The following is a 23,441-nucleotide window of genomic DNA, read 5'->3' as shown; positions in this document are numbered from 1 at the left end:
TTTTGAACTCCATTTGTTAGTATTTTATGAAGTATTTACATACTTTAGTTCATATCCATAGATCCTCATTTTTACATATTGATTTCTGACTCACTTGGTAAGTGCCCCGGCCACACTCCAAGATCCACCACTGCCCTGTCACTCATACAATGTAGGCAATATTACTTAACACTGAAATCTGAATTTCTTATTCATAGAAATATAGTGGCTATCACAATTCTGTATTCATTGAATTAGTAAAACCATCCCTATTCTTCATATTCTCACTATTAAGATATTAATAATCCCAGAAGCCCACTTTAAAAATAGTTCTCATTGCCTTAAATTGTATGAATGGTTCAGATATCAGCGACTTGTTGAACTCGTATTTCAGCTTTTTTTTTCTGACAAAGGAAGATTCAGTCCTTCAGAGGAAACCTTCTCAGCAGCCTCCTGTGCACCTGCTCCAGGGCTGGAACCTGTGTTGTGTGGCTCCTGAGTGACTCTCCAGCCCAGCCCTTGCCTTGCAAGGAGGTTCCTGTTGGGGCTCACAAAACATTTACCCTCAGCTTCTCTAGCCCGACATGAAATGGCTTTGTTCTGGTTTAGAATACTCTTTCAGTGACACCATATGCTGCTGACACCACTTCTTGAAACAAGTGATTAGCCTTACTAAACCTGTTGAACTCTGCAGGGTGAACCAAACCAAGGATTATATGATGAAGGAGGAAGCTCCTTCTCCGAAGCTCTGGATTCACTTCATTAGTGGATCCAAAATGAATACAGAAACTTACAGGAGTTTGGGGAGTGATGTGTTTCTTCAATGGGCTGCTGCAGTTGAATGTTGCACCTGAGAATACGAGCAGATCCAGATACATTCAGATGACACCCCACTCCATATCCACTATTCCAATAACACACATTTTCCCTTCTTCCTATTTTGTAGCTTACAGGAAGTGCCACCTACACCGATACTAGGCCCACATATCTGACATTTTCCCCTAGAGATCTAAAGCAAACAGGATACAAGGGGAGACTTGGGAAGTGCATACAGGTTGTTCTTTTCATTTTCTCAGCTAGGAATCCAGAAAAGGCTTCATGATATCAGAAGCTGAGGTCACTCAGGGAGTTTTCAAGACCTTGGTCTTAAAAATGGTGATATCAGAGGATTTGGATTCCTCTACTCTCTTGTCTCACTCTCTGCCATTTTCCGTTAGTTTCCCTACGTTCTCCTCAGATAGAGTCTGTGCATTGCCCCACTTGTGTCTTTAATCCAGAACCATCATCCTGGTTAGAATGGATTGGGCACTGCGGGTAAGCACTGCCTGTTCTGACCACGGAAACCTAGAGACGCGATCGGCATCCTCTTCTGGGCTGTGACCTTGACCAGGCGTCACCAGGGGGAAAAGTTCATTTTTGGCAATTAATCCCTTTTGTGGTTTCAGCATCCCTGGACTATTTACTTACTTCTTACCCATATTGGCTAACTTTGCTCATTTGTATAATAATGGAAGGATGGAAGAAAAATCTGGAAGGGAAGATTTGTCTTCATCACATAAGATAAGGTTCTGGAAAAGTCCTTCCCTGTAGAAGCTCCTGAAGCAGGTTCCTGGTATGTTTCTCAGTAATTAATCATCTGCAATTCCGATCCATAGGAAATGCATTTGGGTTTTATTTTTTTAGAATCCTGAGGTTTATGGAGAGAAAGTAGAGAAACTTTAGTAGTGAAAGACCCACTGGAACTGTTGCATTTACCGAGTCCACATCTGTCTTTCAGATGTCTATAGTGCTTGTCATGTAGTACCCTCAATATCTTGTGGCTTCTGCTACCTCTGTTCCAGTTAAGCAAGTGTCAACTGCCATTTTAGGCATGTCCGTCTATCCAGTATTTGGTGTGGGTAAGGTTTCTTGCTACTTCAGTTATTTAATAGAGTCCAAAATGTGTTGACGTTCAGATTATGCAGATTTCTTTTGACATAAAAATGAGGTTGTTGAATTTTATAATCTACATTTTGGAGCCTAAACCAAAAGTACAATCAAGCGTCACCTCAGATGTGTTACTGGAGGCCGAATTCTGATCTCATTACATATAAGTGGTACCTGGTCTGACGTACATGAACAGGCAAGGAAACAGAAAAAGGACAAGGCATAATGTTTATGAAAAAGTCTCAGCAATTTTAATTTTCTTCTGAGGAAGCTGAAATTGTGCAAGTAAAGCAGTGTGACTGGACACGTCTCAGGAGAAGTTGTGTTCTGGAAAGTATCTCCAGTCCTGGGCTGGATCCAGTAGGTGCACTCAGGCCCCAAATCCTAAAGCAGGGACTTTTATTCCTTAAACAGATGATATTCCAATGAGAAAGCTGTTCTCAGGTGAGCTGCAGAGCAGGGAGGAGGAGACGGAGGTGTCCTTGGCTTCCCAGAATTGCTGGAAGTTGAAGACCAAGGTCACCTCTTCATAGATGGAGCAGAGATCCACCTATGAGTACATCACATCGGCTCTCTCTTCAGGAATCTTGGGCTGTGGGGGAGGTGGAGCAATGCGATTTATTCCTTTCTGCTAACGCAGTGTGCTTCAGAGAAAATGAATTGAAAATTTAATAAATATGCTTTTGGCCATAATATGCGAAAGAATATGAATAATTCATATCGATGCAAGTGGTCACTTCAGAGCTGTCAGAAGGAGCAAGTGCACAACTGACAGAAGGAAGCACCCTGCCCCAGGAAGCAGGTGCGCTAAGACCATCCCCTGAGAACTGCCCTCTAGATGTCATGTGTCAGTGGAACCTGGGCCCGTGCCTGCAATCTCGTGCGTACTGTGGAGAGCAGAGAACAGTTCCATTCCTCCTCACTGTGTGACCTAGGATGTGACCTCTTCCTCTGAGCTTCATTCTAATTAGGTGTTAAAATCAAATAACAGCAGTAACTTTACCTGTAAACTTTCCGGCAAGAGCCAGTGATGATCAGAATTGTTATCACTGTTGTTGCCCAATCCCTTAAATATCATAAAAATACCTGTGTGACCCCTCATCTCAGACCTCAGATGACCACCTCGCAGAGAGCACACCTGCTTTGTTTCTGTCACAAACGTGGTATTAGAACTGGAAAGTATGTGTACCTTGTTATAGAATTTATATCTTATGTTACATTGGATGAAGTTAGAATTAGTAATTGACAGTTAGAATTTTAGGTGGTGGGATGTCTAAGCAAACTGTCGATGGTGTGTCTTCATTTCTCACTGCTTATTATAGATAATGTGAGAGGAGAGAGAAAAATTAAAGAGAAAACTATTGACCAATAGTCAGGTGTTCGATAAACAAAGGAAATTTTCACATCTTCTGGAAACCCCATTAAATTAAATAAATTAAGGAACTTTAAGACACTTTTCCACATTCTGGATGCATGTCTAATACAGATTTAGATTTAAATGCACAGAGATAACGCAGAAAATGGAAATTCGGCAACAGATCAGTTTGCCAAATAGGCAGATTTAAACTAGTTTGCAATTTTACCTAAATACTCAAAGATTAAACCCCAGATTCAAATAAGAAATGATAAAATTTCAATGTTAGCTGACTGGTTGGGAGAAGCTTAAACTAACATTATTTGGATGAATCATACATCAATAATAAAACTTTGTCCAGTGGTCCAAATTTTCAAGGGGCTGCTTGAGTAAATAGTTTCTACTTCCCCTACCTGTGATTTCTGGCAGAATCTATCACCCTCTAAATCCCAGGGGCCATTAAGAACAGAGATAGAAGTTTGAATACTATGAAGTTTTGAGAGACCCAAATTACTGCCTGGACTGATTGGTGAGGATGATCTCTATGAGCCTCGTCTTTGAAGAGTGTATGGTGGCTTTTGTTATAATGAACAGGTAGCAACAGTGACAGTCAAGGAAAATGAAGGAGGAGGGGCACATGGTCCAAACAGAAGAACAACATAAAGATCTATAAACTGATATCAATGAAAAGGAAGCATATGGATTACCTGGAAGAAAATTTAAAGTAAATGTTAGAAACATGTTCAATGAGCTAGTGGCATCATGCCAGAACAATGTGAGAATTTTAATAGAGATAAAACATTTAAAAGACGACTAAACAAAAATATTGATGCTCAAGAATACAATAAGTCAGACAAAATATTTAAGAGGATTGTAGACCAGATTAGACCAAATAATAGAAGAAACAGTAAACTCAAAGAAAGATCATTTGAAATAGTAGAGACAGAGAAGAAAAACTTAAATGAAAGAAATAAAAAAGAGTTAAAGACTTACGAGTCAGGAAGCACAGTGAAAATGAAATTTTATGCATTGAGGAGTTATGCAAAGACACGACAAAAGTGGTAGTGAAGGAAGAGGGTGAGAGACAGAGAGAGAGAGACAGAAAGAGAGACAGAGCAAGAGAGGCAGAATGGTTTTTAAAGCAGTAATTGCATAGAAACTTTCTAAATCTGGAGAAGCAAATATTCGTCCAATCCATGAAGCTCTATATATTTTAAATAAGGTAAACCAAATGAGAAAAATCAGAGATAGTTTGAAACCACATTATTAAAGGAAAGGTTTTTGAAAACAGAAAGTAAAAGAGCAGATTTAGCAGATTTCTCAGCAGATTTTCAGTTCTGAATGGAGAGGAATTATATTTGATAATGTATGGTTTATTGATTGAGATTACTTCTGAGAAATGTATTTCTAATCAATGTCATCATTGTGCAAGCATCATAGGGAGAACTTACACAAACCGACAACGAATATCCTACTACACATAGACTATGTGGAATAGCACAATGTTTCCAGACAACTAACCTGTACAGAGTGTTACTGCACCAAACACTGCAGGGAACTGAAACGCTGTGGTAAGTATCTCTCTACCTAAACACATCTAAATATGGAACATCCTTAGTGAAAATATGGTATTACAATGTTATGTGGCCACAAACATATATGTGGTCTATTGCTGACTGAATCATTGTTAGGTGGCCCATGACTGTATTCAAATTGCTCGGGGAAAAAGAATGAAAAACATACAAAACTCCGCCAATCAAGAAACTTTACCATGTAAATCTTTTTGTAAAATAAAGGGTAGGTAAGACCTTTCCCAGAGAAGCAAAAACTAAAGGAGTTCTTCACCGCTGGGCCTGCCTTAAACACCAAAGGGTCTCAACTACGTCTGCAGAATAATGACATTACTGCATCAGCTCCATTCTGACCTCTGCCTTGTGACAATTTTGTGTGAATTTTCTTTCTGCTCTCTCAGGACTTTTTTTCTCTCTCATCTTCTAACTCCATTCTTCTTTTAAATCTCAGTTTGTTGAAAAGATTCATATTTAGCTAAGAACATTATAAACGTCGGAAAAAAATTTCATCTTAAACTCAACAAATTTAATTACCTGTCTTCACGGATGCCCATCTGTTCTTTTCTTGTTTTCCTATGGTATGTGGCCCTTGTTTCTACTTCAGTCCAGTCCTTAATTCCATATGCATGAGGCATCCAACCATCGCACACCCAGGACCATCTTGGAGGAAGGGACCCTACCATCTGCCTCATCTGCCTTCAGGTGCACAGTGGCCATTCCTTCAGCTGTTGTATGTGCTTTAGGGCTTTCCATTTAAAAGTGTATTTCACTATCCCCCAAATAAAGTTCCTGGACCTCAAAAAGTGATGTGCATTGGGGGCATTGACAGCCAATTTTCATTGAAAGTCTCTTCTGCCCTTGGTAATTGAGGAAGACTGGGAAGAAGGGAACGAAACTCAGACCTCATGTAACTCCTCATTTAGCAATAGATTCAGTGCAAATTTAGAAAGTTGAAGACATAGAGTGATGTTGGTGTGGTTTTCTGTGGCATGCTAAGGAGACAGCAGAAGATGGTCAGTGGTCAGTCTCCATCCAGCTGGTACCCATTGTCCAGTAGTTAGGTCTTCAGAAAAGATAAAAGACAACTTTTGTGACAAAGCCCCAAGGGCTTCATTAAAACACTGTGCCCAGAAATTGGTCAACAGGGACATGACAAGTTTTTATATCACACCTAGTATTTTTTGCCTACTTTATGTAGGATTCTGAGAGATGTGCCCAGCTTCAGGGGGCTGATTCTCCATCCAGGGGACAACGCTAACAGAGTTATGAGTTATGTGGTATTAGTCTGTCTGGGTCTTCCTAAGAAGACAACATGGAGTGGGTGGCTTAAACAACAAATATTGATTTTCTTACAATTCTGAAGTCTGAATGTTGAAGATCAAGGTGCTGGCAGGGTTGGTTCTTGGTGCGGCTTCTTCCTGGCATGCACTGGGGCACCTTCTAATACACTGCGTCTCCACATGGCCTCTTCTCTGCGTGCACGTGAAAAGTGAGAGGTCTCTGGTGTTTCTTCCTCTTCTTATAAAGACAGCACGTCTATTGCATTAGGTTCTCACACTTCTAACCACATTTAACCTTAATTGTATCATTAAAATTCCAATATAGATCCATTGAATTTAAGGTTTCAGCATATGAATTTTAAAGAGGGCACAATTCAACTGATGACACAAACCAAGAGATGGTGAGAATCATTAGAATATATATATTTTTAATCACTAAGGAATAATGGGCCATGCAGGAACTTGTAAGGAAAGTTCCTAGTAATCAGTGAAACTTCAATTGTAAGAGGAAAATGTGCCTTCCTCCTTTCTTTTCTGGCAGAAGAATGTGAGGAAGCAGAACCACAGATAATAAAGAAGGAGGAGCCCTGGGGACAGCTGAGGTGCTGGTGAGGAGGAAGAGCACTGAGCAGATGAGGAAGCCCCGCCCTCCCTGCACCTGCTCCTGACCCGGCCTCCTGCTCTGTGGGCCCCGCGCGCCCCCTGCTGGTCCTGAGCGGCACCTGCGCCCGCCCCCTCCGCCTCCCTGCAGGGAGGTTTGTGTCTGGGCTCACACCCTCCTCCCCTCACTGTGTCGCTCGCACAGTAATACACGGCCGTGTCCGCGGCGGTCACAGAGCTCAGCTTCAGGGAGAACTGGTTCTTGGACGTGTCTGTTGAAATGGTGACTCGACTCTTGAGGGACGGGTTGTAGTTGGTGCTACCAGTATATAGATACTACCCAATCCACTCCAGTCCCTTTCCTGGGGGCTGGCGGATCCAGCTCCAGCCATAACCACTGCTGATAGAGCCACCAGAGACAGCGCAGGTGAGGGACAGGGTCTCCGAAGGCTTCACCAGTCCTGGGCCCGACTCCTGCAGCTGCACCTGGGACAGGACCCCTGTGAACAGAGAGACCCACAGTGTGTCCTGGGATCACAGACAACCTCCCATATCGTCATATCTGCATCCCCGAGACACTCACATCTGGGAGCTGCCACCAGGAGGAGGAAGAACCACAGGTGCTTCATGTTCTTGCACAGGATGTCCATGACTCTCAGAGAGCATTTCCCTTGTGAGCAGGACCCTGAATTTAAGGAAATGTGTGGTGGTTTTCTGTGGGTGCCTAAGTGAGGATTTGCATGTGGGTGGTGCCTTTGTATGGAGAGGTGAAAAGGGATGAGGGAGGCCCCAGTCTTTGGGGCTCACCCTGAGAGGAGGATGCTGGCTGTGCCCTCTGAGAACTCAGTTCTCTTCCTGGGGCCTCCCCTCACCAAGCCCAGAGTCCTCTTCTTCCAGGTAGGGAGATGTGCTCAAGGAGCTGGTCTGGGAGATGAGTGTGATCATGGATCAAGGACAGATTTTTGGAATAGGTTCAATGCTGTTCTACCCATGAAGATTTATATGAAACCAACCAAACATCCAGGTTATCTAAATTGTCAAATCTCCATTCAAAAACATTAGGGCAGCAGATAAATATATTCATCACAGTGAATTTATTCAAACCTACATCCATGCAATGTTTATTGTAATTCAGAATATCCATCATGGTTAGAGGGAATATATCTGTCCCAGAGCGTGCATCATAAAGAGAAAAAAAATCTGATACCTTCCATTTTGTGACCATTTGAAGTTTAGGATTCTGTCTGCAATCTAAGGAGAAGGTAGTGGGATGTATCTCCAACTGTGTCAATGTGTGATGCTGAGAATGTGGCCTGACCTTTATACACTTCTGTGTGAATAGATGTAGATTGGGGATCACAGTGACAATTTCAGTCAAAAACTATCCTAGGTCAGCACAGGAGCATAGTCTCATCATCAAGATTAGTGCAATTGCCTTTCCTGGGAACAAGAGAGGACATCTGTGAGCCCTCCCCTCTGAGAGCACAAGGAACTCTGGTTCTTCCCTGACAGGTCACACTTCTGAAACATGGCTGGACAATGACACTCAAGCCCAGAGTCCTTATCCACATATTTATGGTGTCAGGGGCACCTGTGTCTGAAAGACTTTCTCCTTCATTGAATTGCATGAACATAACCTAGAGTTTGCGGTATTACATCTTGGGCATATGACATTAGTTTGGTGAATTATATAATAAATAATCTATCTCCATGGATGTGGGTAACAGGAGAGTCATCAGAAGTTGGGTGTGTTTCAACATCAGGACAAACCTGGGCTCTCTTGTTAGGACTGAACAAGTGAGCTGACCTGTGGAACAACAGAGGGAAAGAGACAGACCCAACATTCAGGGCCAGGTGAACTCCTTACCTACCAGGTGGTCTCTGGACATTTTGTTTAAACAGATCCAGAAAGACCTTCCTCACCATCATGAGAATTATGAACATTGAGGGAAATTGAGATAAATTTTTATTTACAGAGAATAATTCATAGGCTTGTAGACATCTATGTGGGTGTGTACAGGATTGCTAGCATACACTTATACACAGAACAGAAGAAATAATTCTATTTCATGGAAAGAAAACCAAAGAGCTTCTGAATTGGTAGGTATTCTTTGCCACAAATGTGTCAGGTCACTAGATCATGTTATGATGCTGGAGGTAACACTTCCCAACCTTGTCCTGGAGACAAAATGCAAAAGAGTAAAGATTCAAGTGAGATTCCTTTGAAAAAATACAAGTAATGAACAGACCAAAAAAATGAACCATTACGTAAAGAGTGCTAATGAAATGAAACAATAAATTCCATGTTGAGGTGACAGGGAAGTTCCATCTGACAGCTCATATTCACCTTTATGGGCACTGAGTGCTCTCTCTCTGCAGCCCAGCTCCCACCCTGAAGGAAGGTTTCTGTCTGAGCTCTGTGAGTGAGCTGGAGTCATTGTGAGCCACTCAGAAAAGTAGTTGACTCTACTTCTTCAAATGGGAATTTAAACAATGAACTCCTCAGCTTACCCTGTCTATTTTTGTAACTGTGCGTGACCCTTAAAAATGCCCTCACCATTTCTTTCATAATGGGAGTTGACTGTGCCATGAAGGTAACAGGAAGATGGGTACATTTAAAGTCTGGGTACATAAACTGCTGTATTATCAATACCTGGAGCCAATCACATTCTGTCATCTTGTTTAATTAGTTGTGAATTTGTTATCAGTTGTTTAGTTCAAGTTCCCATAACTCACTTTCTGCTAAAATAGTCACATTCGATAATCTTGAGATATTAAAATAAAAAAATTCACTAATTTCAAAATGAACCCAACTTCCAGGAGAGATGAAAATTCCTTTGTGGTGAAGGGTGTGAAGGGTGGAGACATGGTTGAATATTGAGGTTGTGTTCACAACTGTATTATTTTAATTAGGGAACTTGTATTCATCGTTTATATTAATTAGAATCTGCCATTGAGAACCTTGATGTAACGTAATTAATTGATGGGTCACACAAAAACAATGAAGCTGAAGGTTATTGAGCAGGAATTGCTATTACAACTTTAGCGTTCCTTTAGAATACATTCCTCTACCTGATATGAAATTAGCCCAGGTGCACTGATGAGCGTTTTACAGTTAACCAAAGACCAGGAAATGGGCACTCGTGTGTGGAGCAGGGCATGGCTTTGGGATGCTTTGCAAACAAAGTGGCTTCTCACGTCTTCTGGAAAACCAATCAAAATGGACAAGTTAGGGATCTCTTAGGAGCACCCGTCTATCCCACATTCATGGCTAATATAACAGTGGAAGTTGATGCAAAATGAGATCATATGTAAAATAAACTGCTGCACCACTGCCTCAGCCCAGCACAGCTACCTCTTCCCTCAGGGCTTCTGACTCTCTCAGGATGTGGGTTTCCACACTGTGTCTCTCGTACAGTAACGCACGGCCGTGTCCTCAGCCTTTAGGCTGCTGATCTGCAGATGCACTGTCCTGACAGAGGTGTCCATGGAGAAGACAAACCGTCCTGTTTAGCCCTGGGCATACGTTGGGATCCCAGTGTTGGTGTTCATCTATCCCATCCACTCAAGCCCTTCTCCAGGGACCTGTCTCAGCCAATTCATACCATAGGTGGTAAAGCTGTAACCAGAAGCCTTGCAGAAAACCTTCACTGAGGCCACAGGCTGCTTCACCTCAGGCCCAAACTGCACCAGTTGCACCTGGGAGTGGGCACCGGTGGAGAGGACACAGGATTGAGGGAAGTCTCACTTGACTGGCCTGGTTTCTCTGTCAGCCCTGGAACTGGGGAGCCCCTTAACTTTTGCTGCTGCCACCAAGAAAGAGGATCCTGTGGGTCCCATCCATGGTAAGGAGCTGTGCTGTTGGTGGGGTGTGGTCCCGAGGAGGGGTGTGGTTGTTGGATGATGCTCTTAGGGCACCAATATATCTATATTATCTCAGGAGACCTCAGGTTATTTGCATATTCATGAGGCAGGGTATTTCACAGCTCAAAGCCTGAACCAGGATGAGAAAGAAAACACAGATGCCACATCAGCTGTACAAGAGTGGGATTCTGAGAGACCAAGCCCTAAATCCTGTTTGAGGAAATGCATACCCTGCCCCATTTCTAAGCTTTCTGTGGACAGCAGTCTTCCCACTAAAGAACATGCCCCAACCCAGGATGTGCTCCTCACTGTGAACCCACATTTTGTTGGCATAGAGATTACCTGGGTTGTCTCTGGGACCATCGCTGTCTCTGACATTGAGAAGGCACCTTGACTCCATTCTGGTCCCATTAGGAACAGTCAGAGCTCACTGGTAACATGGAAAATGTGGCCACCAGTTATCCCACATGAGCATCCAGCAGGGCCCATGGAGATTTCTGAGATCTGCTGGGTGTTCCCATGACAGACTCCCCAGCACTTTCCTGAGGGTCCTGACCTCCGAGGCCCTTCAATTGGAAGACTCTTAGTTGACAGATTTGCCCTCTCATGTGTGATTGGTTCTGAGATTTCCCTCCCATTGACAGTAGGAATCAGGGGTTGAAATAGAAATAGGAATTTGAGTTTCTTGATGAACTCATAGCTCCTAAAATAATTACCAAATATTTTGTGTTTTGAATAAGATTGTGTTTTATACCTCCATTAAATAGAATGATTTGACATGGTTTTAGTTCATGTCCATAGATCATCAACTTTACATGTTGATTTCTGATCCACTTGGTCTGTGCACCTACCACACTCTTCAATCCACCACTTCCAAGTCACAAACACAACGTAGGAAACATTACTTACCTCTGAAGTCTGAATAACTTATTCATAGGAATATATTGTCTCCCCCAGTTATGTACCCGTTGAATTAAAAAACCATCCATATCCTTCATATTCTCACTATTCAGATATTTATTATCCTATAATCCCACTGATAAATACAGTTCTCATTGCTTTTTGAGTGATATAAGTGGTCCATATGAAATAGAATATTTAAATGATTATCAGCAACTTGTTGAACACTTAATTTAGAATGACTTGTTGAATAAGGAAGACTCAGGCCGTGGAAGAATATTTATTTTTATTTATCCCCAACAAATAAGTGAGAACATATAGTATCTGGTTTTCTGTTCTGGAATTAGTTTGCTAACAGTAATGACTGCCAGTTCCATCACGTTCCTACAAAGGACATAATTTCATTCTTTTCTTAGCTGTATAGTATTCCATGGTTGTATGTAGCACATGTTCTTCTATCCATTCTGCCAGTGATGGCGATTTAGGTAAATTCTATGTCTATGCTATTGTGAATAGTGCTGCAATGAACCTTCATGTTTATATTCCTTTAGATATCTGTCCAGTTGTAGGATTGTTTCGTCAAATGAAACTTCCGTTTTAGATTATTTGAGGGATCACCACACCACTTTCCACAATGGTTAAACTAATGTATATTCCCACCAGAAGTGTATAAATTTCCCCTTCTTTCTGCAATCTTAAAAGTCTGTTTTTTTTTTTTTTTTTTTTAAGATTAACCATTCTAACTGATGTGAGATGGTACCTCATTGTGGTTTTGATATGTATTTCACTAACGATAGTGATATTCAGCATTTTTCCTATGCTTGTTGACCACATGTAGGTCTTTTCTGAAGTGTCTTTTCATGTCCCTTGGTCACTTTTTATTTCTTGAATGTTTGTTAAAGTTCCATGTATATATTGATATTGGACCTTTGTCAGATGTATAGGTCGTAAATATTCTATTTCCCATTCTATAGGTTGCCTGTTTACTCTGTTGATGGGATTTTTGATATACAGAAGCTCTTTAAATTACTTAGGTCCCTTTTGTCAATTTTCGATTTTGTTGCAACCGCTTCTAGCATTTTCATTATAAAGCCTTTGTCACTTCTTATGTCCTAAATTGTATTTCCTGTGTTATTATCCAGAGTCTTTATAGTTTTAGGTTTTACGCTTAGATCTTTAATCCACATATAATATTTTTTCAGTTGATGTTGAAAATGCATTTGATGAAACTCAACATCCTTTCGTGAAAAAAAAACATAAAAAATGGGTATAGAAAGGATACATCTCGACAAAATAAAAGTTGTATTCGAGAGACTGTCAGGTAGTATCAGATTGAATGAGAAACAACTAAAAGTCTTTTCTCTAAGATCTGGAACGTGACAAATTTCCCACTTTAACCACTGGTAAACCATAAATCCTTGTGCTGCCCCCATAGCCGGCTCTTACCTGCAATCGCCACCTACTGGCCGGATGTTCAAACTGCATGACCTAATACAAAGCCGCTACCACCAGTGTACAGCAGTTGAAAATGAGATTAGCTTCTCAATACTTCTGTGATTCCAGCCCCGCAAAAGACCACGGGTCTGCTCACATGCCCAGTGTGTTACTACTACAAGGGGAATTTGCAAAAGCCACCACACTAAAGCTCTTAATAACAAAAGAAATCACACTGAGTAGATGCCCCTCACCTGGCCATTTCCATCAAGGCTGGTGCTTTTCCTTGCCAGGCTCAGTGTCTCATGTGTGTCCAGTTTGGTGCCCCTCTCAGGGGCTGAGCAGGGAACTCAGGTCACTGTGCATTTGATAGACCAGTTCATCGTCTGAGGCAACAGAGAGCTTCTCCCTGTGCACAGATATCAAGCATGTACTCATCTGCTTCTCCCGCAGTCAGCTCAAATCTATAAGGCCACCTACTAACATGAAAGGTGAACGTAAGAACCCAACACAAATCTGCAGAAACAAATGCATCCCAAATGAGAAACAGTTCCTGAGGCCTCCACTACCTAGGACCTGCAGGAGGCAGTGAGACTACTCACAGGTCCAGTACATTGGTACTAAAACCACCATTTCAGAAAGCCACTAAATAATGCCTATCTATAGACAAGGAACTCTTACAGAGTCAATGCCACTGAGTGAATAAGAACCAAAATGAAAGACCCACACAATGTACATTATATTCACATTCTAAAGGCAATGAAATACTCATCAAAATCAGAATGAATTTAAAAATAATAATAAGAGACAGGTTAGCCAATGAAAAGGAAATAGAAAAGCAATTCTGGGATTATGAAAAAACAGAGTTACAAACCCCCAAATGCCATGTTAACTCTCCAGCAAAAGAATCTAAACAACATGACATTTTAGAAATGTCTGATAAATAATTCAAAATGTTGATTTTAAAGAAGCTCAATAAAGCCTTTTTCTAGGTGGCTCAGTAAGCACTGGCACTGAGACAAGCACTGTAAAGACAATTGCAGCCCATCCTCTGAAGAACTGACCCCCTGGTTCCACAAGCCGTAACCCCAGCTTTGATTGAACACTAGACTCATATCAGGAACTTTCTCCTGATCAGAGACCACTGACCATGGCCTGGCTCTGGCCGTTTACAGAGGCTGCACACTGAGTGCCTTTGTGTCTCTGCTTCTGCTTTTGGCACATAGGGCCTGACTGTAATGAATTTAAATGCTAAGTCTCCACTGGTAAGTAAATAGGGGTCATAAGTTACATGCATGTGTGTCCAGTATACATATGTCAGGACCACCTCCATGAACATCCATAGCCCCTTCGGTAACCTGTCAATTGTGTCTGTTTAGCCAAACCCTTCAGCATAAAGCTTCTGCCCAACCCCTTCTTCGTGGGAGTGCCTTTTGTCTCATCTTTACCGAAAGCTATGCTTTCCAGCATACGGGATGGCTGTAACCCTTGATAAAAAATAAACTCTCACTTTCCTAAATTGTAGATTGTGTTTTGCTTTGTATTTAATATAACTGGAAATGAAATTCAGAAGTTCATCTAATTATAAGGCTACTTTAGTGAAGAATGACAAACCGAGCGTTTTCACATATACTGTAAGGGCCTGTGGTATTTTGAAGCAGGAAGCTGACCTGAGACCTTCAGAATAAACTGATGACTGTGGATAATGAAAAGGCCCCACACAGGACATTGATTCAGCACCTCTGCCTGTCTCATTCCTTCTTCTCTTTCTTTTTATTATGTGCTTACAGTAATAAATTTTTTTTTCTTTAGACCTGTTTGCTTTTCACACATAGTGGACTCTTATTTCTCTTTTTCACTCATTTTCTTAAGCTGCTAGGGAGAATAAAATGTCAGGTCCTATTTTTTGTGCCTCAATGCTAATGAATTAAGGTTTATTCTTCCTCCTCCTTGTTCTCTGCATGTGGTAAATCTAGTTAAGAAATCACGGAAGCTCCCTTATCTGATGCCAGTGTGAGGTTTAAATTATGCAAGCTCCTTGTCCTGAGTAGGAACGTACCTGCTGACCCCACCACCAAATCATTAGAAAGCCCTGAGCCAGCCTCCTTTCCTGCTCTAATGAGGAAATTCCAGTTTGTAATTTCTTGAGAAGGCTGTGCTCTCAGCAGACACCCCAAAAATAGAGTTAATAAAACTTTTTATATTCATCTGGGGTGTGAGGGTGGAACCATCAGACTCGACATCCACACTAAACATTGGTGGGGTCTCTCTTGCTTTGCCAGGGATCACCTACAATTGGAACTGTGGGCTTGGAGTCCTGACAGTGACCACCACGTGGCCTTTCTTCTCTTGCACTGGATGCTAACTCCCTCTGCCCCAATGCCCAGCATGCACCTTATCCTGGCTGCTGCTCGCTAGCCCTTGGAGTTCTGTTGAGCTGGGCCGCAATACTGAGTTAAATACAGCATGTTTATAGATTTAACTGATTAGCTTCAGAAGCACTGATAGCTTATTGATGTTGAGAAACAGGAGTAAATGACTGTAGGTGACTCTGCCTTTGGTGCATGTGAGAAAGTTTTTCTCTTGTTATGACAAATGCTTCTTCTTCAGAGACTTCATAGGAAGAGCAGGATAAAGAATCTAGAAAAGTGCCCCAGAGGAATCTGTTTTATGGAGAGGAAGCCACAGGGCTGACAGGAAACCAGAGCTTAACCCCCATCTGCACCTGCCCTGAGGCTGGCTCTTGTGCTCAGTGGGTTCTGAGCGCCCCCACGTGGTTCTCCACTCACATCAGGGAGGCTCCTTTCTGGGCTCATACAGGTTTTTTTCTAATTGTTTTCACAAAAATGGAGACGGAATAAACAATGAATCCATGCATCTCAGAGAACACAGAACAGCATGATAACACCCCTCGACACACACACACATTTAGGTAAATCTTATTAAAACTGCTGAAAATCAAAGACAAATAGAAATACATGCAGGCAAGTGGAGGTGAGTAGAGCGAGCATTCCTTCCAAAAGAACAGAAAAGATGATGACAGCATTCTTCTGGTTATAACCTTATAAGCACGAGGAAAATTGATGGTGCAAGTGGAAAAGTGATGGTGTCTGTAAAGTATTGGAAGAAAAGCCAACCCATTATTTTATAGCCCATGGATGTTCTCTAAAAAGTGAAGAAAGTTTTATTTCTCTTTGACAGCATGAGGGGCTCAATGAATCCATGCCCTCATGAGACCAGTGAAAGTTATTTTGGAAAATTACAGGGTTTGTAAAGGCTCTGACAGCATACAGCAAGTGAAGAAACATTTATTCAGGAAAATCTAGAAAACTCAGTAAGGTCAGTCATTATATTTTATCTAAGATGCTCTTCCTTCCTTCCACATCCCAGCTCAGCATGATGTATTGTAACCTCCACTACAGAAGATGCAACCAAGAAGACAGGACACCTTCTACCAGCTCCCACCAGAGGAAACTCTTCCCCAGGGGCCAGGACATTGGCCCTCTGACCCTGCCCACAGCACGTGATGCTGAGGCTCAGTTCTGGACAAGAGCTACTGAGAGCCAGAGACTCACTTCTTCCATGGAGTCCCACTCATGGATGGAGGCTCTGCCCTGGGTCCAGTGCCACTGGGAACATTGGGTGCCTGATTTCTAGCTCTGTCCTTTGGCAGAGGTTCTGCTCCACCATAACCAAAGAGGTGGGAAGCTTCTGCCCAACACTCCACTTAGAGCTCATTTCCTATGCTGAGGAAAAAAAAACCTCAACTTTGTCTCCACCTACAGAATTGTGGTTATGCGCTCTCTCCCAGGGGAGAGGGAGTGCTGGAATTCAGTCATAAAATATCATCCTTAATTTGGTCCTAAACATCGTAACTTCAGGAACAACAGAATGTGGGAAAGTTCAAAGCCTGCCAGTGCTCTCAAAAACAGTGGAGGGTGTAGTGGAAGGCCCTTGGAACGAGATGGGTGGATGTATGGGAGATGCAGACTAAACTGTAGGGCTCCTGGCTTGCAGGAGAGAACCGAGGAGGGAGAGAGAAGGGGGATGTTCTCCTGTGGTTGGAACAAATGCCAGACACTGTTCAAAGGAGCCCATGTTTGTTCCAGTCTGTGTGAAGCACTTGAAACCTCAGTGAATGATTGAAAATAGTGGGATTTTCCATCTGTAAGTGGCGGAGCTCAACATCTGGGCCTGGTCAAGAAAGAGACATGGAGAAAGCCCAGCCCAAACCACTGACACCTGAGGATGACCGTGGTGCTTACAGCTGTGTCCCTTTGATCTTTAAGACTGACTTCTCTCACTTAGCATCATATCTGGAGTTCACCAGTAATGGTTTATGTATCGGTCACTTGTTATTTTTTTTATTGCTGACGGTGTTCAATTTACAGATGCTTCCTAGTTTCTCTATGCCATTTCCCAAAAGAGGTTGTTCATATTTGCTAAATTTAGAATGACACTGACTTGCTCAGTGATGGCCTTTTTCACAACAGGGGCACACATTGGGGCTTTTCTGTTGTTTGGTGGTAGTAGTTCTTGCCTTTTGACTTCCTTTACTACATTCCTTTTCTTGTGTCCAAATTGCCCACAAGTAAAGCCAGAGCCTGAGAAATGGGACATAGTTTTTCCAACTCTTAATCCAGCCATAGCCTGAGCTAAAAGAGTAGCCTTATGTAAGTTACCTCCAATGCCATTGCAAGCCTTAATATATTCAGCTAAGCGAGCCTTCCCTCTCAGGGGTCTAATAGTAGTTTGACACTCTAAATTAGCATTATCATATGCAAGAAGCTGTATTACAACATCTTGAACTGTTTTATAAGTTATGGCTTTATTTACAGCCTCTTGGAGCCGAGCAATAAAAATCAATATATGGTTCTTTAGGTCCGTGTTGGACAGAACTGAAAGGATATTATTCCCCTGTAACATTTATCCTTTCCCATGCCCGTAAGCACACAGAGTGCAGCTGAACAATGACAACATTCTCCATTACTGCTTGACCCATAATTGACCCCTACAGGGCTGATTCCCATTAACTGTTCAAAGGAAACAGGCACAGGTGGCTGTGCTTCTGTATTTTCCCTTGCCCGAGTTTGAGCATCAGACCACCAGGTTTTAAACTGCAAGTACTGAGATGGAGTGACAACAGATTCTATCAAAGTATCCCAATCATATGGTATTAACCTATTATCAAGTGTCACATTTTTTAACTTTACACAAAAGGAGAGTAGGTCCATATTGACTAATGGCCTGTGTGAATACCTTTAACAGTTTAAATGGAAAGGTGGTTCAATTAGAGAAACTGGAATTGCCATGCTTCAAGGTGTCTGTCAGCTCTAGCCTTTTGAATGGAATTTTGTACAGCACCACCAATTGCTCCAGGTTTTAATGTTGTAACTACAGGAGCAGTAACTTTTGTAGCTAATACATTTTCTCACCCATTAAGGGGAGAGAGAGGAGGTGGCCATTCACTTAATTCAGCAGTTGGAGGTGATGGGCTAGTAAAACATACTTTTTTAGTTTTTTCCTTTCATTCAGAATCTTAGTTTTTTTTTTTTTTTTTTTTTTTTTTTTTTTTTTTTTTTTTTTTTTTTTTTTTTTCCTCTGAGGCTGGAGTTCTAGCTTCTTCACATTCAGCCTCCCAAGTAGCTGGGATCTCGCCCGGTAGTTTTTTGTATTTTTTTTTTAGCCAGGATGGTCTCGATCTCCTGACCTCTTGTCTCGGCCTCCAAAGTGCTGGGATTACAGGCTTGAAGAATCTGTAGTTTTTTTAAACTTGTCCTCCTCTTTCTCATCTGAATCTGCCTCATCATCTGTTTGAAATGGCTCATAAGCTGTCTTTATTAGTGCTCACACTGACCAAACTGAGACTGGAATATTGCTCCATCTTTAGATGCTTTTTAAAAAGTATCTGCCAATTCTCTCCCATTCATCCAACTCCATAGTCCCTTGTTGCGGGAACCATGGGCAAAAACTGCTTTCCTATACTAATCAGTGATAACGTATTCTGAGTACTAACTTTCACTTCCCTTCTTCGTAATAAATGCCTTAAGAAATTTAAATAAGCAGAATGTTTGCTTTCACTTTGTTCCATTGTTACCCTGGTTCTGTTGAGCTCTCAGCTTTCCCTCCGAGATTGTTTTAATCATGATCAGGTGTCCTTTGATCATGCATCCTCCACTTTTACATGCTCTGCCGTTCCTTCACCAGGGTCTTTGTCACCCCACATTGGGTGCCAGAAATGTTGGAGTGATCAAGCACAACACCAGGTTATTGGGACGACGAGGTCCAACAGAGTCAAAGAAAAGAGAAAAAGACAGTTTGAGAGAGAAAGTGTGACCAAGGGACCATCGCAAGTGTGGAGCCTGTGACGGCCCGAGCTCTGGAAGCCCAGACTATTTATTGGTGATCAAACAAAGAAACAGGTGGTGAGAATGTAGGGGTCGAAAGGGCAAGCACACGATCTACAGCTGTGATAGTTTAGCATTTATATGGAACATGTTCTGCTACTTTAGATAATGAGAATACAATTGATCTAGGAGCCTGGGAGGGCTAGAAGCAAGGAGCTAGCAAGTCTAGACACATTCCAAAGGCCACAAGGGGTTTTATTCCCTGAGCCCTGGACATTATGTTAGATATGCAAGCCCTGCCTCAGCTTCTTTCCCAACACTTGGCTTTTTCCCAACACATTGATTTCTGTATGTTTGAGTGTGAAATACAACACAGTCATAACAAGAATAAGAACATGTTCTTTGCAGCAACGTAGTTGGATCTGGAGGTCATTATCCTAAGCAAATTAACAGAGTAACAGAAAACTATATACCACCTGTTCTCACTTACATGTGGGAGCTAATCATATTGACATAAAGAAGGAAACAACACACATTGGGACCTATACAAGAGTGGAGGATGGGAGAAGGTTGAGAACTGAAAAACTACCCATTAGGCACTATACTTATTACCTTAGTGACAAAACAATCTGTATATGAAACCCACATAACTCACTATTTACCTATATAACAAACCCTGCACATGTACCCCTGAACCAAAAATAAAAGTTTAAAAACATTTTAGCTTGTTTTTAAAATGATTATTAATAGGACACCTGAATACACCACAGGCATTTCAAATGCTCTCTGGATTTTTTTTTAAACAGCATTTCGCTCTTGTTGCCCAGGCTAAAGTGCAGTGGTATGATCTCGGCTCACTGCAAACTCTGCCTCCCAGATTCAAGAATTCTCCTGCCTCAGCCTCCCCAGTAGCTAGGATTACAGGCAGCCACCATCACGCCCAGCTAATTTTTATATTTTTACTAGAGATGGGGTTTCCCCATATTGGCCAGGCTGGTGTGGACCTCCTGACCTCAGGTGATGCACTCACTTCAGCCTCCCAAAGTGGTGAGATTACAGATATAAGCCACTACACCTGGCCTAGGACTTTTTTTTTTCATTTGTGAGTTTTTTGTTAACTTCTAACATGAAAAGAAACAAACTTAGATTTCTATGACTATATCAGAAGTGATCTGTTTTAAAACTATAGTTGCACACACAAAAAAACACCCACCCTCAGCAATGAAACATATATGAGCACAGGCAAAAGTAACACATTTCTGAACACCAAAGCAACATACCTTTGTTTCTATATTATTCTAATTAATTAATTGATTTAAATTTATTTGTATTTATAGTTTGAGGTTTTAGATCAAAATAATATTCTTCTATGAATGTCTGCATATTCCAATATAAATTATGAAATATATGTAAATGTATGTTTTAGTAAAACTTACTGTAACTGCCATTATTGGCAAATGTATCATTGAAATACACAATAGTATTCCTTATATATTCTCTTATGGCTTATTTCTCATGTTTGCTAGCAGCGTACTTTTTAAATGCATGTAATAATACATTACACATTATAAAGGAATGCATTAATCATAAGGTAAACATCTCTATTAAAATTTTATTACACAGTGTGTTGAAATTACATTGTGTTTTGAAAAATGTGTCAGCTTTTTCCAATTTAAATAATATTTAAATATTAAATTAAAATAAAATATTAAGTATTAAATTTAAAAGATAGCATTTTGCAATTTAATGTTTTTTATTCTGCAATTGTTTTACATGAATTTTTAACATGAACTCTATATGTTGCTTATTTTACAATATTCCTGGATGCTACAGAATATCCATAAATATAGAACTAAAGTCACCCCAGGATTCCCAGGATTCATTCACAATGGCAGCTTGCTCGATGGTGGTCAGAAAGTGTGCAAACACAATAGGGATTTGGGATTTATCATCAAAGCTGTAGTCAGCCCCAGGACTGAGCACACAGAGGGCAGCAGAAACTGCAGAGCCCACTCTGGGGTATTTAGAGAAGAGGGGGATGGGATGCGGTGATGTCTGCAGGACCCTGGAAAAGAGTGAGGAGAGCAGGGATTCTGCAGGTAGATGAGCATATTCTAAGGACTGTTACCTTCCCATACTTGGTTGACTTCAGTGATCATGAAGGGAAGGGAACTGATTCACCAGACATGGATGAGACAAAGTAAATGGACTTGCCGATTCCTTGAACAGAGACCGAGGAATAGAAAAAGTGTGAGCAGAATAAGGGAAGGTAGAGAAACAGATGGAGAGTCAGAACTCCAGGAACCACCAAAGTGGAGGACAGAAGCCCTTAAAGTGATGTTTCATCTCCATAAACAGCAGATGAAAGGAAAATAAACTCAGCACATTCATATACTGAGTTATTGTTAGAAAAGTATTTAAAATAATGTGACTGACACAGTGCAGGAAACAGAAATCTGTTTGTGGAAATAGTTTAAAGTAAACATATACAATTTCTTCATTTTAAAATTTACTTAGATATTATTGCTAGTATTATAAAAATATAAAGAATTGAATTATAGTTCTAAGTTAAGATTTTGTAGAGGAGAGAAACATGCATTCCAGGAAATAAATGGCAAGAGATCCTGGGAAGACTTTTGTTTCACCAGGTGAGAAATCACAGGGCCTAATAAAAGAAACACACCATCCCCAAGCACTTGATAGGGAGCCGCCACCCAAGAGAACCCTTGAGTCCTGAGTGTCCCCTTGTGTCCTGAGCGCCCCCTGGTGGTTCTGAGCGTTCCCTGCTATCTTGAGCTAATCCTTATGTCCTGAGCACTGCCTTATAGTCCTGAGCGCCCCCTGGTGGTTCTGAGAGCCTCCTGGTGTCCTGAGCGTGCTGGTGTCCTGAGCACCCCTGGTGGTTATGATCACCCCTTGCTGTCCTGAGCGCCCCCTGATGGTTCTGAGAGACCCTTGGTGTCCTGAGCACCCCCTGGTGTCCTGAGCACCCCCTGCTGGTTTTCAGCACCCCTTGCTGTCCTGGGTGCCCCCTGGTGATCTGGTGATTCTGAACATCCATCCCCCAGTGTCCTGAGCACTCCCTGGTGGTTATGATCCTCCCCTGTTGTCTTGAGCGCCCCCTGGTGGTTCCCAGCATCCCCTGGTGTCCTGAGCATCCCCTTGTGTCCTGAGCGCCCCCTGGTGGTTCTGAGCGTTCCCTGCTATCTTGAGCTAACCCTGGTGTCCTGAGCACTGCCTTATAGTCCTGAGCGCCCCCTGGTTGTTCAGAGAGTGCCCTGAGCGCCCCCTGGTGGTTTGTTCCCTCATCTTGAGCTAACCCTGGTGTCCTGAGCACTGCCTTATAGTCCTGAGCGCCCCCTGGTTGTTCAGAGAGCCCCCTGGTGTCCTGAGCGCCCCCTGGTGGTTCTGAGCGTTCCCTGCTATCTTGAGCTAACCCTGGTGTTCTGAGCACTGCTTTATAGTCCTGAGCGCCCCCTGGTGGTTCTGAGAGCCTCCTGGTGCCCTGAGTGCCCCCTGGTGGTTCTGAGAGCCTCCTGGTGTCCTGAGCGCCCCCTGGTGGTTCTGAGAGCCTCCTGGTGGTTCTGAGAGCTTCCTGGTGTCCTGAGCGAGCTTTTCTCCTGGGCACCGCTGGTGGTTATGATCAGCCGTTGGTGTCCTGAGTGCCCCATGATGGTTCTGAGAGTTCCCTGGTGTCCTGAGCACCCCCTGCTGCTTGTCAGCGCCCCTTGCTGTCATGGGTGTCCTCTGGTGATTGTGAACATCCCCCAGTGTCCTGAGCGCTCCCTGGTGGTTATGATCATCCCCTGTTGTCTTGAGCGCCCCCTGGTGGTTCCCAGCGTCCCCTGGTGTCCTGAGCATCTCCTTGTGTCCTGAGCACCCCTTGGTGAGTCCATCTTGAGCTAACCCTGGTGTCCTAAGCACTGCCTTATAGTCCTGGCCCCCTGGTCTGAGCGTTCCCTGCCATCTTGAGCTAACCCTGGTGTCCTGAGCACTGCCTTATAGTCCTGAGCGCCCCCTGGTGGTTCTGAGAGCCTCCTGGTGCCCTGAGAGCCCCCTGGTGGTTCTGAGAGCCTCCTGGTGTCCTGAGAGCCCCCTGGTGGTTCTGAGAGCCTCCTGGTGTCTTGCATGCCCCCTGGTGGTTCTGAGTGTTCCCTGCTATCGTGAGCTAACCCTGATGTCCTGA

The 23,441-nt window shown here is 42.5% G+C and overlaps 1 gene segment (V, D, J or C); it reads right to left on the bottom strand.

The window, feature by feature from the left end:
• LOC126958595 (immunoglobulin heavy variable 4-59-like) overlaps window positions 1-23,441 on the bottom strand; it is a 319,776-nt gene that overhangs the window by 278,664 nt on the left and 17,671 nt on the right. Inside the window, 1 exon segment of the V gene segment in view lies at window positions 6,184-6,302. Within this exon segment, the coding sequence occupies window positions 6,271-6,302 (32 nt within the window).

This window comes from Macaca thibetana, chromosome 7 (genome assembly GCF_024542745.1).
Source record: "Macaca thibetana thibetana isolate TM-01 chromosome 7, ASM2454274v1, whole genome shotgun sequence".
NCBI classification, from domain to species: Eukaryota; Metazoa; Chordata; class Mammalia; order Primates; family Cercopithecidae; genus Macaca; species Macaca thibetana.
The sequence above is the reverse complement of the archived record's forward strand: the minus strand, read 5'-3'. Positions and strand labels throughout refer to the sequence as shown.